General features: G+C 32.6%; 4 protein-coding genes across 13 annotated transcripts; 2 read left to right on the forward strand and 2 right to left on the reverse strand.

Annotated features, from left to right (window-relative positions):
- Positions 1-117: 117 nt before the first annotated feature.
- On the forward strand, positions 118-4,982 carry LOC114878841 (RNA-binding protein cabeza-like). 7 transcript variants are annotated; one of them, XM_029193091.2, is made up of 9 exons: positions 118-262; positions 797-821; positions 975-1,150; positions 1,220-1,286; positions 2,369-2,400; positions 3,680-3,813; positions 3,900-4,255; positions 4,337-4,606; positions 4,692-4,982. In XM_029193091.2, exons 1-9 carry the CDS (start codon positions 250-252, stop codon positions 4,729-4,731), a joined length of 1,113 nt encoding a protein of 370 aa, XP_029048924.1. In that variant the 5' UTR covers positions 118-249; the 3' UTR covers positions 4,732-4,982. The 7 variants fall into 7 exon arrangements, with proteins under 7 accessions (XP_029048924.1, XP_029048925.1, XP_029048921.1 ...); XM_029193092.2 differs by having other exon boundaries at positions 978-1,150; XM_029193088.2 differs by having other exon boundaries at positions 797-1,150.
- Positions 4,648-6,964, reverse strand: LOC114878847 (probable Bax inhibitor 1). 2 transcript variants are annotated; one of them, XM_046288004.1, is made up of 5 exons: positions 6,821-6,964; positions 5,959-6,260; positions 5,498-5,823; positions 5,311-5,427; positions 4,648-5,071 (listed from the first exon to the last, which is right to left on the reverse strand). In XM_046288004.1, exons 1-4 carry the CDS (start codon positions 6,865-6,867, stop codon positions 5,392-5,394), a joined length of 711 nt encoding a protein of 236 aa, XP_046143960.1. In that variant the 5' UTR covers positions 6,868-6,964; the 3' UTR covers positions 4,648-5,071; positions 5,311-5,391. The 2 variants fall into 2 exon arrangements, with proteins under 2 accessions (XP_046143960.1, XP_046143959.1); XM_046288003.1 differs by lacking the exon at positions 4,648-5,071 and adding an exon at positions 5,131-5,234.
- Positions 6,965-7,292: 328 nt separating this feature from the next.
- LOC114878840 lies at positions 7,293-9,893 on the forward strand. Its single transcript, XM_029193086.2, has 7 exons — positions 7,293-7,817; positions 7,890-8,121; positions 8,196-8,293; positions 8,351-8,542; positions 8,633-8,962; positions 9,032-9,300; positions 9,383-9,893. The coding sequence occupies exons 1-7, from the start codon at positions 7,584-7,586 to the stop codon at positions 9,573-9,575; spliced, it is 1,548 nt and encodes a 515-aa protein (XP_029048919.2). The 5' UTR covers positions 7,293-7,583; the 3' UTR covers positions 9,576-9,893.
- LOC114878835 (unconventional myosin-XIX-like) lies at positions 9,673-13,760 on the reverse strand. 3 transcript variants are annotated; one of them, XM_029193078.2, is made up of 13 exons: positions 13,569-13,760; positions 13,437-13,506; positions 13,097-13,332; positions 12,703-13,032; positions 12,356-12,620; positions 12,028-12,291; positions 11,728-11,954; positions 11,482-11,658; positions 11,212-11,420; positions 10,786-11,135; positions 10,391-10,726; positions 10,089-10,324; positions 9,673-10,022 (listed from the first exon to the last, which is right to left on the reverse strand). In XM_029193078.2, exons 1-13 carry the CDS (start codon positions 13,584-13,586, stop codon positions 9,927-9,929), a joined length of 2,814 nt encoding a protein of 937 aa, XP_029048911.1. In that variant the 5' UTR covers positions 13,587-13,760; the 3' UTR covers positions 9,673-9,926. The 3 variants fall into 3 exon arrangements, with proteins under 3 accessions (XP_029048911.1, XP_029048910.1, XP_029048912.1); XM_029193077.2 differs by having other exon boundaries at positions 11,728-11,963; XM_029193079.2 differs by having other exon boundaries at positions 11,728-11,963; positions 13,433-13,506.
- Positions 13,761-13,779: the final 19 nt, after the last annotated feature.

The raw sequence follows: 13,779 nt of genomic DNA on the forward strand, positions 1-13,779 counted from the left end.
GTGCTGACGGTTTGAATTAAAATTCTCGCGTATTACTACCTTAATCAATTGAAGGTATAAAACTGACGGTACTCGTAGCGCCATCTAAAAAATAAGACTTCCGTTCTTCGTGGTCGATATCCGGCAAGGAATCACCGCGTTCAACCATTGAACTGGAATCGTTCAGATTCGTCGTTGGAAAGTCGCACCATTCCCGCCATTACGTGCTTTTTCTACCGTGTAGCAATTTGATTACCGGAGGAAGGCACGATGACGGACAGCCGTAAGTAAAAAAACACTTGAAATTTTTACGTTAAAAAATCTGATACATCTTCTAATAATAGAAAATTGATTTTTATCATGCATAATGAACATTTCTTAATAAGAAGTTTCTTAGGTAATAAATATATACTATCGAGCTTCAAGTATTGCCACGTTTATAGCTTTTCTCTGCTTGCGATTAATTTCTAATTAATTATTTTATATTGTTCCTTTAAGAAATGAAAGGTAAGTGTTAAATAAAATTTCATCAAGATTGATATATATACTAAAATTGTAACAGTGTTCTCCGCTTCTATGGCACACGCCGCGTAAACTTATTGATCGGTATTTCAAGTATCTCGTCCTATTTAATTTTTTTTTCACTGGATTTTGTATAAATTGATTTTTACATTTTGCTTTAATTTTATATCTTCTACGCAATACTACATTATTACACACGTTATTCTGTCGTTTTTTCTAAATGTAATATAGATTAGAACGTATCATAAAAGTTGTCAATTAAGGTTTAACAATATGTTTTTCTTAACTGTTTTAGAGTATTCAAATTACCAACAGCATGGGTACAATCAGTACAGCCAACCACCACCTTCTGGTGGTCAGGATACTTCGTATCCACCGCCTTCTACTGGTGGTGGTGGCAGTTACAATCAATATAGTCAACCACCACCAAACAGTGGAAGCAATTATGGAAGTTACAACAGTTACAATTCCAGCAGTGGCCCAGACTACAATCAATCACAAAATCAAAACAATTACAACCCAAACAGTTATGGTGGTGGAGGCAGTTCGGGAAGTAATAGCGGAGGTGGCGGTTATGGTGGAACCTATGGGCACGGAGGTGGAAGCAGTGGAAGCTATCGTAATAGCTCCAGTGGAGGCTATGGTGGAGGTATATTAAATACTTTTAAGTAATCTATGCAAAAGATAGCCTTGCTAAAGCAAGCTTTTACGTATTCAGGCCAAGGAGGTGGTGGTAGATACGGAGATCGTGGGGGATACAGTGACCGCTCTGGTGGTGGATATAAGTAAGTTCATTTCTTATATTATTTACATATACATACATGATGAAGCGAAAATATTATAAGGCTAATGAAAAAAAAAATTAAAAAAAAATAAAACTTCAGTCATACAATGACATTATTAATCAGTGAAGAGGTAAATATGTTTATTGAAGTAATCATGGTATGAAATGAAATTCTTGACAGTTCTGAAAACTCTTGTTGTCTGTTTCCAAATGGTTTCATGCCCATTGGGTGTTAATATGTTTAAAGTGTGCCTACAGGTTTAACACACAGGTATAACTGGTAAAGGTAAAAACAGGTTGTATACGACAAATGACGCAAAATGGTTATAATGTGTGGTATATATTCTGATTTTACATTATTACGACATGTAATAATACTATGCGCATACGTAAAGGTTTCACATTAATCATACCTGTAAAGCGGTTTATACTGCCACTGGGGCCACTGTTGTCTTAATACCACTTAGGGTTATTGAAATCGACTAGACAATTAAAAGACGTTTCAAATTTTTTATTCTGCTTATCTATGTGTGATCGAGCAATAATATTAAGTTGAATTTTCGTTGAATATATTGGTACTATTTTGTTATATTTTACCTCTTTTTTGATGTAGGATATTATTGTACCAACATGGTCATACTTCTGGTATAATTAGTTATTTTTTTATCATGATGGATAATCTGCTCTGCCACTTATTAAATTTTTCGGACCTCAAATATAAGTACAACTGATCTGAACAGAATAAAGTTTCATATAGGATTGTCTTGATCAATTTATATCTTAGTAGTTGTGTGAAGAGCATCGCATGGCTCTTATACTTTTGGTAGTACCGCTACAAAGGTACTATATATTGTGTATATAAATATGTATGTACGTAGGTAATTTCTGCATGCTGGACGTGACAGACTAACATGACGATACAAGTGACTGATTTAGTATTAAGTAATATTGTGACTACAGACATTTAGACAGTAGGTACATCAAGAAGAGAGGTGGCGAGCAGCATTTGATTCGCCATGCATCGATCGATCGATCAGTCTGTCCATGAGTCAACTCATTGGTATATCTGCTTCTGTGTTTTAGCAGTGGCGGTGGCCGTGGTGGTTATAACAAAGGTAAATGCACCAGACTGTCTGTACTAGTCTGGTGCTATTCAAGCTTTCACTCTAATATTTAAAATCTAAATACTCGGTTACTTGTATTATATGAAAGGGCTGCTATGTAACATTGTTAGGGGTATTTTTTTTTCTTCTTTGATAACTAATATTCAACCAGAAAAGTATGGTGTAATTTACAAAAGAAAGAAAATGTTATCGCAGCTCTGTAGAAGCTGCTTTAATCACCAATTGCTTTTTCAATCGGTATAAGTAAAGTTTGTTTCTATTTCTTACAAAATTTATATTGAAAACAAGTAATGTTGCCTTTTAATTTTCAAACGTATCAAGTTTATTATTCAAGTAATTAACGTTCTATGAACGTTAAGTCTAATTTTGTATATATAAAACAAAACAGGAAGCTTTATAAAAAGGTATATATTGTAGCATAAAGGTTCAGTTGTTTTTTACCCACGTGAATTGAAGTATAAAAGGCAGCTGGTGAACAAAGTACATATATCCCTGATCGTTAATAAGGTTTCCCCGAAAGTACAATATAGGGAAATGGTAAGAATCAAAAATAATATCGCAGCCCTTTTGTATGTTAAGCTGCAACCTTGTGTTCTCTACATACTGTTATACGCTACTAAGAATATTAGGCCAATGAGTACTAATACTTTTGTTAATGCACGGGTCAAAGAGAAAAAAAAAGAATTATCTTTAAATAAATAATTTTATACGATAAAGGTACGATAATAGAAATGTCACGAATCCAACAAATTACAAAAATTTGAAGTAATATTAAGGAAAGGTATCACTTTTTATTAGGTGAAATAAAATTCATGTATTCAGGGAAACTAAAGCTATAATGTCACGATAATTTGATGTTTCTAAACATACATGAATTAAAAGATTCTTATTGTGTACCACAAAAGAAATTATTCTCATTTTAAAATGTATTTGGGAAGTGGTCATTGAAACAGTATTAGTAATTACTTCAGGACAAAAAGGGAGCAAAGTGTTTGCTCAGTATAGTATTTAAGTTTAATTATAATGTCAAAATTATTTTAAACATAAAATAAATACGACGGGGAAATAAAAGATCTAAGTTTCAAAAAGTTTCCAAGATTTGATTCTTCTTTAAAAACATATGTTATTTAGTTGTCTTTTAACCCAATATAAATTTTCCACTTGTTAGCTTAGACTTGAGTAGGTTTAGGGACAGTAGATTTTGCAAGTATTATTCCTACGTCAAGGAATGCCATTCTGGCCAGATGTATTAATTCTTATTACATTACAGGGGGCTACGGTGACCGTGGCGGTGGCAACGATGGAATGGTTACGCAAGAGGATACTATTTTTGTATCTGGTATGGATCCTTCAATTTCGGAAGAAGAAATTTGTCAACACTTTGGAGCTATTGGTATAATCAAAGTAAGTTTATTTAATATGATTTAAAAACATAAACAGAAAGATTCTACCAGCGTGTTTTCTAATTACAAATATTTCTAAATGTCTAGCATGACAAACGAACGGGAAAACCTAAAGTGTGGATGTACAAAGATAAGAACACCGGTAAATCAAAGGGTGAAGCCACCGTGACTTACGATGATCAGAACGCTGCACGTTCTGCGATCGACTGGTTCGACGGCAAAGAGTTCAAAGGACGTACTATAAAAGTACAAATTGCTCAACACAAGAGTAACTGGCAAGGTAGCCGTAGCGGTGGAAGTCGTGGAGGCGGTGGAGGAGGAGGAGGAGGAGGTCGAGGTCGAGGCGGTTTTGGAAGCCGTGGAGGTGGTGGTGACAGAGACGATCATCATCGTGGTAGCGGTGATGACCGACGCGATGGAGGAGGTCGTGGAGGAGATTGGAGGTACTATCTTATTCTTTAAAATTAAATATGTTTTATATAAACGGTAAACAATTTTTCATACGCCTTTAATGTTTACCTTAGGTGTCCCAATCCAGAATGCGGTAACACGAACTTTGCCTGGAGAGATCAGTGTAATCTCTGCAAAAGTCTAAAACCGGAAGGTGCTGGTGGTGGTGGCGGTGGAGGTGGTGGTGGCGGACGAGGAAATCGCGGTGGTGATCGAGGTGGCCGTGGTGGTTTCAGAAGCGACAGAGGTGGTCGTGGCGGCGACAGGGGCGGCCGAGGAAGTTTTCGTGGCGGTGATAGGGGTGGAAGAGGAGGTCGGGGTGGTCCAATGAGAGGCGGCGGCGGGTTAGTTTATATATCTTTTCCTTTATCTGTACATTCCAAAATATGTTTCTTTAGATCTTTATTGATTATTTGCATCTTTTTTCAGCCGTGGAGATAGAGACAGGGATCGTCAGCGTCCGTATTAAATGTATTCAAAGGTGATTGATTAATCACTTATTGACGTATTGTACACATTTTGTACACAATCTCAACGTATGTACATTTTCGCAACGCATTCGTGTGTTACATTTCATTATCATCGATTTGTTTTCTCATACATCTTTTATATTCACCTAAATCGATGCGTGACGTGTAATTTTTGTGTTTTATATACACATGTAAATGATGATCATACGTGTAAAGTTACATTTTAATAAATAAGATTTCAGTCCTTTAATTCCAAATCTTGTGTTTTTTTTTTTTTTTAATTTTATTTCTTGCGTTCAAATGAAAATACTTTCGTTCGATTTAAAAACGCCCTAAACGCTGGGAAATTTTGTTTATTGAAAGATAAAAATATAGTACAATAAATTTTTCTCTATGTATGTATACATGTATATAAATCTAGTAGGTAATAGATAATTGAAAAAAGAAGTGACATCTAAGTAATTCAAAATAAATATAGTACGTCCTTATGATCAACGCACATCTAAAAATTTCTTGATAATTATTGATAAGCTGTGTTATTTAAATTCATTGTATCATAGTAAATATATATGTCTTACATATGATTAGATTAGATGAAGACCTCTAGCTCATGGATTTACTTGAATGGTATGATACTTTACAACCTCCTTTACTCTCGCTTAATTCTTGCGTTTACGCTGTTCTTTTGATATTTCCTGTAACAAATTAAGTAAATAATAAACAAAATCTAAAAATATACTACTATACACTGGTTTATTTTCTTACCTTCTGTGTAAGGATTATAAGAAGGTGACGGAAAATACTAATAAAATCTATGAAAAGATCAAATGAATGCAGGATAAAATCTTTGCTGCCCATGTGGTATTTTTCAATGATCAATTGCGTGTCATAAATGACAAAACCACACATCAGGAATAATCCAATATATAAATGGGCTTGGTAAAACAAGGACCAACGGAGGAAGAGATTGAGAATTGAAAACAGAACCATAATATTTAGTAAGCTAATTAGAGTACCGCCAAGGTACAGCCAACGACCTCGTTCAGCCAAAAGAGAAGAAATACTGAATGATACAAACACAACGGTCGTTCCTGAAAAATTAATGATACAAGAAGTTAGTTGATGCTCATACATTAAACATATTGTGCAACACATTTCATAATGTGACATCACAATATGTAACAATATTTAATGGTTAAATAAACAGAAATGATTTATTAACTTACCTATAAGTGCAGTTATTACAATACTTGGGTTAATACTTATGACCAAATGAAGTAAAGGACCCAATCCAAGCCCGGATAAAAATGCAAATCCCAGAAGGTAGCTGAGCCGCAATTTTTGATTTTTTCCATTATCTGGTGTGCTAATTAAAGCAAAAAGAAGACCAAAAGTACCAAGAGTCGTTAATAAATTAGCCTCCAGGAGCTCTGTGTATAAATGAATATAAGCTCCTGCAGCAGCTGATAATGTTGACAAGGACAGACAACCGTAGACATTTTTTAAGTGTTGTCTAACTGGTGATTCCCTGCAACAATAAAAATTTGTTACATTTTCATTGCATTGAATTCATATAAATAATCAAGATATTGAAAAAATATAAAAATATGTGGAAAATATGAAAAGACAAAGAACGTTTAGAATAATCAATTATGATTTTACGAATGTCAAAACTCTTGATTACACTCGATTCGGAACACGTCATAAGAAACTATGCTCGTAAATGAAAGTTTCATTGCATGAAATATTCAGATTAATGAAGTTCTGGAATCTACATTTACGCTCGAAGGTCGTATTACATTCTAATAACGTAGATAAGGAAAAACGCATATCATGATAAGTAATTTTGTTTAATCGCATGTAAAAAAGAAACTATTTATCATTTTTATAAAATAAGACATTCCTCTAACGGCTTCGATGTTACATCACCACGAATCATCACGTATCAGTGACAAAGACGTAAATAAAAATAATAAACTACCGATGATTTGGGTCAGGATAAAATGAAAATAATGTATTTATGTTTAACGACGGAATTGTCATTTTAAGAAAAAATTGTTATATCGCCGTTCATAGAAATATACTTACAATCTGTTCGTGAAGGAATTTACAAAATTATTCAACACCGCCGCCATAATTACGCTGCTTAATTTCACAAATCGCACTGTAATTAACACAATTCGTCTACCAATGTTGTTTTCGTCTTGCGTGAAACGAGAATAATCATGAACCTTTGAAGTAGCTCTCCTTTCCGTGGACACGTCAGTGATATTTCTGTGCGTAAATTTCGTCGACAATTCCGATTGGTCGACGTGCCTCTTGAAATTTTACGGAACGTCAGCTTTCACGTAACAATGACAGAAGATGAGCTTCTTTATGAAACAGACGAAGACAGGGAAAAACTTTGTTTGATAACACTGACATCTGTAGGATGAAATCATAATCACCAGCGTCTTTCATGCAATTACTAGGAGGATAAGTTATTTATATCGACACAAACGATTTCTTTTTGACAATAAAAATTTAATAAAACATACCTGTTTACGTTCCTTTACCTTTCCATATAATATTTTGTAATATTGAAACTTTTATTATACAGCGTAATCGAAAAATTATAATGCACAAATAAAATTTATGTTACGGCAGCCATATTGTTTCCAAAACATAAACGAAAAGCAATGTTCTGTGCAATTTTTTTATTTGCAATTCCTATAAAAACATATATGAGCAATTAATTTAAAGGAAATAAAGTTCATACTGAAAAGAATGCGATAAAAGATTGTTTATCGATTAATGAAAACCTCGGTACCAAACAATTGATACGTTGTTATCGTGAAGAAAATAAGTGATCATGAAAGAAATGTTAACTAATCAAACTAGTTCAGGATATAGCAATTCCTATGTTAATAATAATGGAGATACCAATAGCAATAATACAGCTGACAGTAATGCAAGGAAATATGCTGTGCTAAGCACAGAATGGGTATCTGCAATTGGGGAAGAGCTAGGAATGCATCCTTTGCCAGATTCTTTATTGCGAAGACTTGCAGAGGATGCTTCATATCGTCTTAGAGAAGTTCTACATGTACATATAATTATTGTTGCACTTATAGTAGTTAGAACTTCATAAAATACAATATTTCAAATCAATTTTCAGAAATGTGTAACAAGGCTGAAACACAGCAAGAGGAAACGTTTAACATCTACAGATGTAAATGCTGTAATTACTAATCTGTGTGATGTAGATCCAGTATTAGGTGCACCAGAATCAATGCCAGAGTATCATACAGAAGCAAAGGTTTTTGTTCCTAATGAACGTATTGTTAATTTAGTACAAAAAATAAATGAGCCGCTTAATATATCACAGAGCAATGTACCTTTTATTCAAGGTATACCCATGTCAGTTTAATCACCTGCAAAACTGTATTATTTGCTTATCATTATTAATACGTTTTTCTTGTAGAATCAGAAATATGTGATGTAAGACTCACAGAAGCACGTAATAATTATGCAAAGAAAGCATTGAAAACTTTATTCAATGGATCCCAAAAAACTTTTCAGGTATGTCTAACCAATCGATCTATGTAACATTTATTTGATATGAACATGTGTTCATAGGTTTTAATTAACGATTGTGCTACCAATGCATATTTGGGTGGTGAAGGAGTTATAGATAAATTAATGTCAATTGCTAGGTCCATGGTAATTTCCAATAATGCACAGTATACAAGAGTATCTACAAGAACTTGTCAACTTATCATTGCTATTGCAAGCAATAGCGAAGCTGTCTACCCCTATCATTTAACTTCGGTAATATTCTGCAGTAAGATCATGCAAATTTTATTGATCATTTCTATGAAGAAAGCGAGATTCCAGAATTTCAAATACTGTTGATTATAGGTGGACAAATTGACTGAATTGCTGTTAGAATTACTTCTTGGACAAAGTTTTATAAATTCAAATCTTGAAACGCTTTTTAAAGAATGCGCATTAAAACTAATGCTTCGGTGGCCGTTTGTCGTTGATAAATATATTCCAACATTAGAGAATGTGCTTTTAAAAGAAGAAAAAGAAAATACAGATGGAAGTAAAAAAAAGGCAATGGCTATGGAATTAATAGCAAGCATACAGCCATTAATATTTTTCCAACACGAACCAGAATCTCCACTTTCTGTTCATACTGTTTTAAACTTTGCTCCACCTGGTTCTGCACTTTGGCAAAAGATAGCCGTGAGTGACTTTCATATTATACTTTCTACTAATATTTCTTTTTATTAATAATACATACTTTAATTTCAGCTTTCTGTCTGTGCCCTTCTGAAATCACAAGCACATATCTTAGACATTGAAGTTTTTATGGAACATTATGGAGATTCTTTATTACCTTATCTACCTATTCCTTATAAAAGTACAATGAACGAACATAAAAAACCTATTCCCCTTCCTATTATTATTAAAAGTAAGATAAAATATGTAAACGTTAGACCTGTAACAAGCAGCCGACTGATATGGGATCGGCAAACAGCATTTCCCGATTCCACTTTACGAGGTCCTAGGCGAGAAATAAGGTATGAAAGTAAACAAGTATGATTTTTATTTTATCACAGATAAGTGTATCTTATACCAGTACTTTCTGTGATTTCATTTTAGATTCGCATTTGCTGGCGGACGACCTGTACCTTCGAGTAATTTAAAGCGAGTTAGTTTAAGAGCCAATTATCAAATTTTAAGAAGCGATCTACAAGCAACCCTTGCACTGGTCGCATCGCGAAGAATACTAATGCTTAAAGATAAAAAGAAAAGAACCTTCGATACTTACAATCTACTGTACGGTTATTTATAAATTTGTATCATGGAACAAATCTTTAAGGATGCTCATCTCGGTATATAATGTAAACATTTTTTTTACCTTTCAGACGATTTTTATGAAAACAAAATTATTTAAAATAACTTCGTCTTATTTCAAAACACATATAAATATATTAATTTTAATATTTCCTCGTTAAAGCGAGAAAACAGTACTCCGTATTCGTATAGTATGTATTTATCCTTTGTTATTTAAGATCCTACTCACAGTAGCACGTTTGTTTAATAGCTTCCGCTGTAAGTATAATAAGAAATGTTTATTAAAGCAATAATAAGAAAAAGACTGACACAGCGACTAACTTCAGCAGAACAATTAATTCAAACTCTATTAAAGACAGTCTTGTAATCCTTGTGGTAGTTCGTGATATGGTACTACATGCGAATTAATCAAACACGTAGCACGTGTATGAAACTTTACCGGCATCTACAACAAATATTTTTTTATGCTCATTGTTATTTTATAATATTATTGAAATTTTTAAATGCTTACTTTGGCTAGTCGTCGTCGACTCAAAATCCTATTTTTATAAAAAAATACAAAGGATCCTATTTCTACAGTGCGAACTGTATCAGAATTCATGAAATACTTTTGTTTGTAGGTATTTACAATACATTCTCTATTTGTTACAGGAAAGTCTAATGCTGTATGTTCATTGTGTTCCTTTAATGAATTGTTATTGTTGTCGTTACAATTAATATCGGTATTGCTACTACACCTGTAAAAGGCTGAAATTAAAAAAAATTAATCACGTAAATTATTTTCAATGTGTATATCCTTAAATTGATACTTACGATCTATGGTAATAATATCGTGTAATTTTTCCAAAGTACATGATTCGTTCTTTGATACTTTTGTTGTGGGAGTTTCATCTAGATTTTCTGTTGTATTTTTATTATTGTCTTCTGGTTCATTTATTGTTACACCATTCAGATGATCTATTAAGTCATCACTGTCAGGTGAAACTGAACTAGAAATAAACACATCATCATCTTCAGAATTACTTGATTTGTTTAATTCTTGATCAAGCATAAATTTAACAGATGTAATTTCTTTATTCACTTCATATTCATCTTGTATTTGATCGCTGATTGTCAAATATTTTGAAATAACGGGTACGTTTTTGTGTCCTGTAAAAGGAATAGTTAATTAGAAAAGTATAAGTAAATGAAGCTGAAATGATACTTACTATGCTTTAACCAGAACATTTGTATTTTATTGGCGCACTTTATACGGTAATTTCTTCTGTAGAATTCCAATTTAAGAAACATAGGCTCTGTTAAAAATATCAATTGTTTTCCAAAATGAACTAGAGTGTGTAATTTTCTTTTAGGCACAATCGACTCCAAAATCATTTCACATTTATTAGGATTCATAGTTTCTGTTGGTCTTTTAGAATATCGTTGACAGAAGTTCTGATAACACAGACGAACAGAATATTTACATTTAGCCAGTGGCAACGTATCAAAAACACCAATAGAAGCCAATTGCTTTCGAAAATCTTTTCGGTCCCATTCATTAGCATTAGCTGTTAATCGACTGTAAAAGTATTGTTAAATATAAAATTGTGCTTACTTACACGTATTTTCTATAATCATATAAAAATATACTCTACTTGGGCTTAACGCATCGCACATAATGCAAATCACATTTGCTTAGTTTTTTAATAAGCGTGTCTATATTATATTTTAATTTAGCAAGCATAGTTCTCTTTCTAGTAGACGTTTTTGCGGTATGTGAATATTGTTCCTCTTCGATATTGATCAATGAACGAAGGAACTTATTTGTACTTACGTTAAAGATCATAGATATTTCGTTTGGAACCTGCAAAGAAAAATATATTAGTAAATTATGTTAGTACTAGATTATACGATGTATTTAATACCTTATCAGTGTTTTTAGATAACAAATCATCAATGGAATATGACACAGGACCTGAATAATGTTCTATAATAAAATTCCCTTCTTTTCCATCTAAAAACTTATTTTGTTCATTATGTAAATTTGAGCATGCTAGTTGTATTATTTTAGATATGCTAGTTGGTACAGGAGATTGACAAGCCTATGATATAAAAAAATATTGAAATCAATGGATATTGTTACAAAATTGAATCCAAATTTTGTTACATACATCATTTAAAGTTAAGAATAATCCCTCTTCAATAACATATAGACGTTCTTTATATAAATTAATCGTATGCAAGGGATTAGTTTCTTTAATAAAACCTTCCTCTTCCAAATCTTTACGACTTTTTTCCAAATAGGTTTCAATGAAATATTGCTGTATCTTCTCGTTAGTGTAATTGACACATAATTGTTCTATACCATTTTTATTGAAAGATTCGAAACCAAATATATCTAATACACCTAAAATACATAAGTATATAAACAAGTTTAATAGATTTATAATAAAGAATTAAATTTAACATACCAAGCCACTGAAAGAATTCATGTTTTACGCATAAAGCGTCATTTGTATGATTCAAGACCCAGTGAAAAAGAAGATCGTACATGTGTCTAATTATGCTATGCAGTCTATTGCGACATGCATCGACGGTAACGAGATGCCGATGATATGTGGTATGTTTCCGCCATGTACTTTGTGGATTTATTAGAATGGTAGTGAGTAGCTCTGTCACCGTTTCCTCGGTTAAAGAGCTCAAAGTACATGTACTTTTTAGAGCTTCCATGGATTCTGAAAATGAAGTTCTATGAAATCCTTCGTTACTCTTTTATGTATCCAATAATTATTTACATACTTTTGTTATTAGTATCAATGATACAACTATCACCATTTTCAACAAATTTAATATTTCCCATATGAAGCAACAAGGCAAGAACTTGAAAAATATTTTTCTTTTGATCAGGTTTGAAACCTAATATATCCAACGCCTTTAAAGTATCTTGGAAACTTTCTTGAAAATAATTCCTTTTATTGTAATTTATAACATTCAGTATATCATAACATTCATCCTTAGATAAATTAAAAGATTCAAGTTCACCACATGACATTCCAAATATCATCTGAAATGTATTTTTTAAATCTTCTAATAGATACCATTTTTGTATACAAAAAATAAAATAAAATAAAATATAAAATTCCAACCTGATAAAAAATTTGAAAATTATTTGAACCTCTTGTTACCCTACTTCTCTCCAAAAGAAATGAATTAATTGTTGCACCAGAAATGGTGTCACCTTTATAATGAAGGCATACAAGCTGTCCATGTCTTGAACTTACTTCATTCCTTTCAGTGCACGCTGTTGTAAAGGCAGATACTAAACGACAAGCATCCATGATTCTCAACACAATATTATGCGTATAATCTCCTTTAAAGGACAGTACTTCATTTTTGTTAATCTTACTAAGAAATTCTAAACACTTGCAGGCATTGAATGTCTTTCCTGTTCCAGTTGCCCCGCTTATAATGATTACCTTAATTCATAATGTAATAACAAGTTAAGAAAAAAAGTTTCCTTATGGATATTGAATTTTTTACCTGAGAATTTCGCCCCAGTTCTCGAGTAAGGCTGTAATGTGCCCTACCGGCGACAGTGTATATATGAGGTTCTGCCCCATAAGTAGCTTCAGATGAATTAAGATCCTTATCAAATTCTGAGAAATTGTACAGATGTGATGTTGATACTTCATCATTAGGATTTATTGTCAGAAGTAGCGAACCAAGCCATGTATAGATTTGACCACGTTGTAGTCTTTCCAAAAGGAAATCTATAACTGAAAAAAAATATAATTTATATAGTATGGTTCTTAAATATAATTTAAGCGTAATTAAAGGTAATTGAAACAAGGTATCTACAAAGTAATAAGTGCATACATACTAATTTCTTCATTTTCTGGTAAAGCCCCTAAATCGTTTATCAAATCCCACCCAAACATTGAAGTCGATTGCTGAAATTTATCCAATATTCAAGAACGTGTAATACAAATAATCTTTGATATTAATTACAAACCTCTATTTCTTTAGTCATATCCCGTCACGTTGCACAACTGTCATCGAAATGAAACGAAATAATGTTGTCAAACACAAATATTTACATGCTCAAGGTCAGAAAATTCACGTAGATGTTTTGACCGCATTTTTCGAAACACAAATATCTTTTCGGTGAACTAATGTAGCGATTTTTTACTATAAAAGCAATGAAGTTAGATATACAAAATCTA

Source organism: Osmia bicornis, chromosome 11 (genome assembly GCF_907164935.1).
Source record: "Osmia bicornis bicornis chromosome 11, iOsmBic2.1, whole genome shotgun sequence".
Classification (NCBI taxonomy): domain Eukaryota; kingdom Metazoa; phylum Arthropoda; class Insecta; order Hymenoptera; family Megachilidae; genus Osmia; species Osmia bicornis.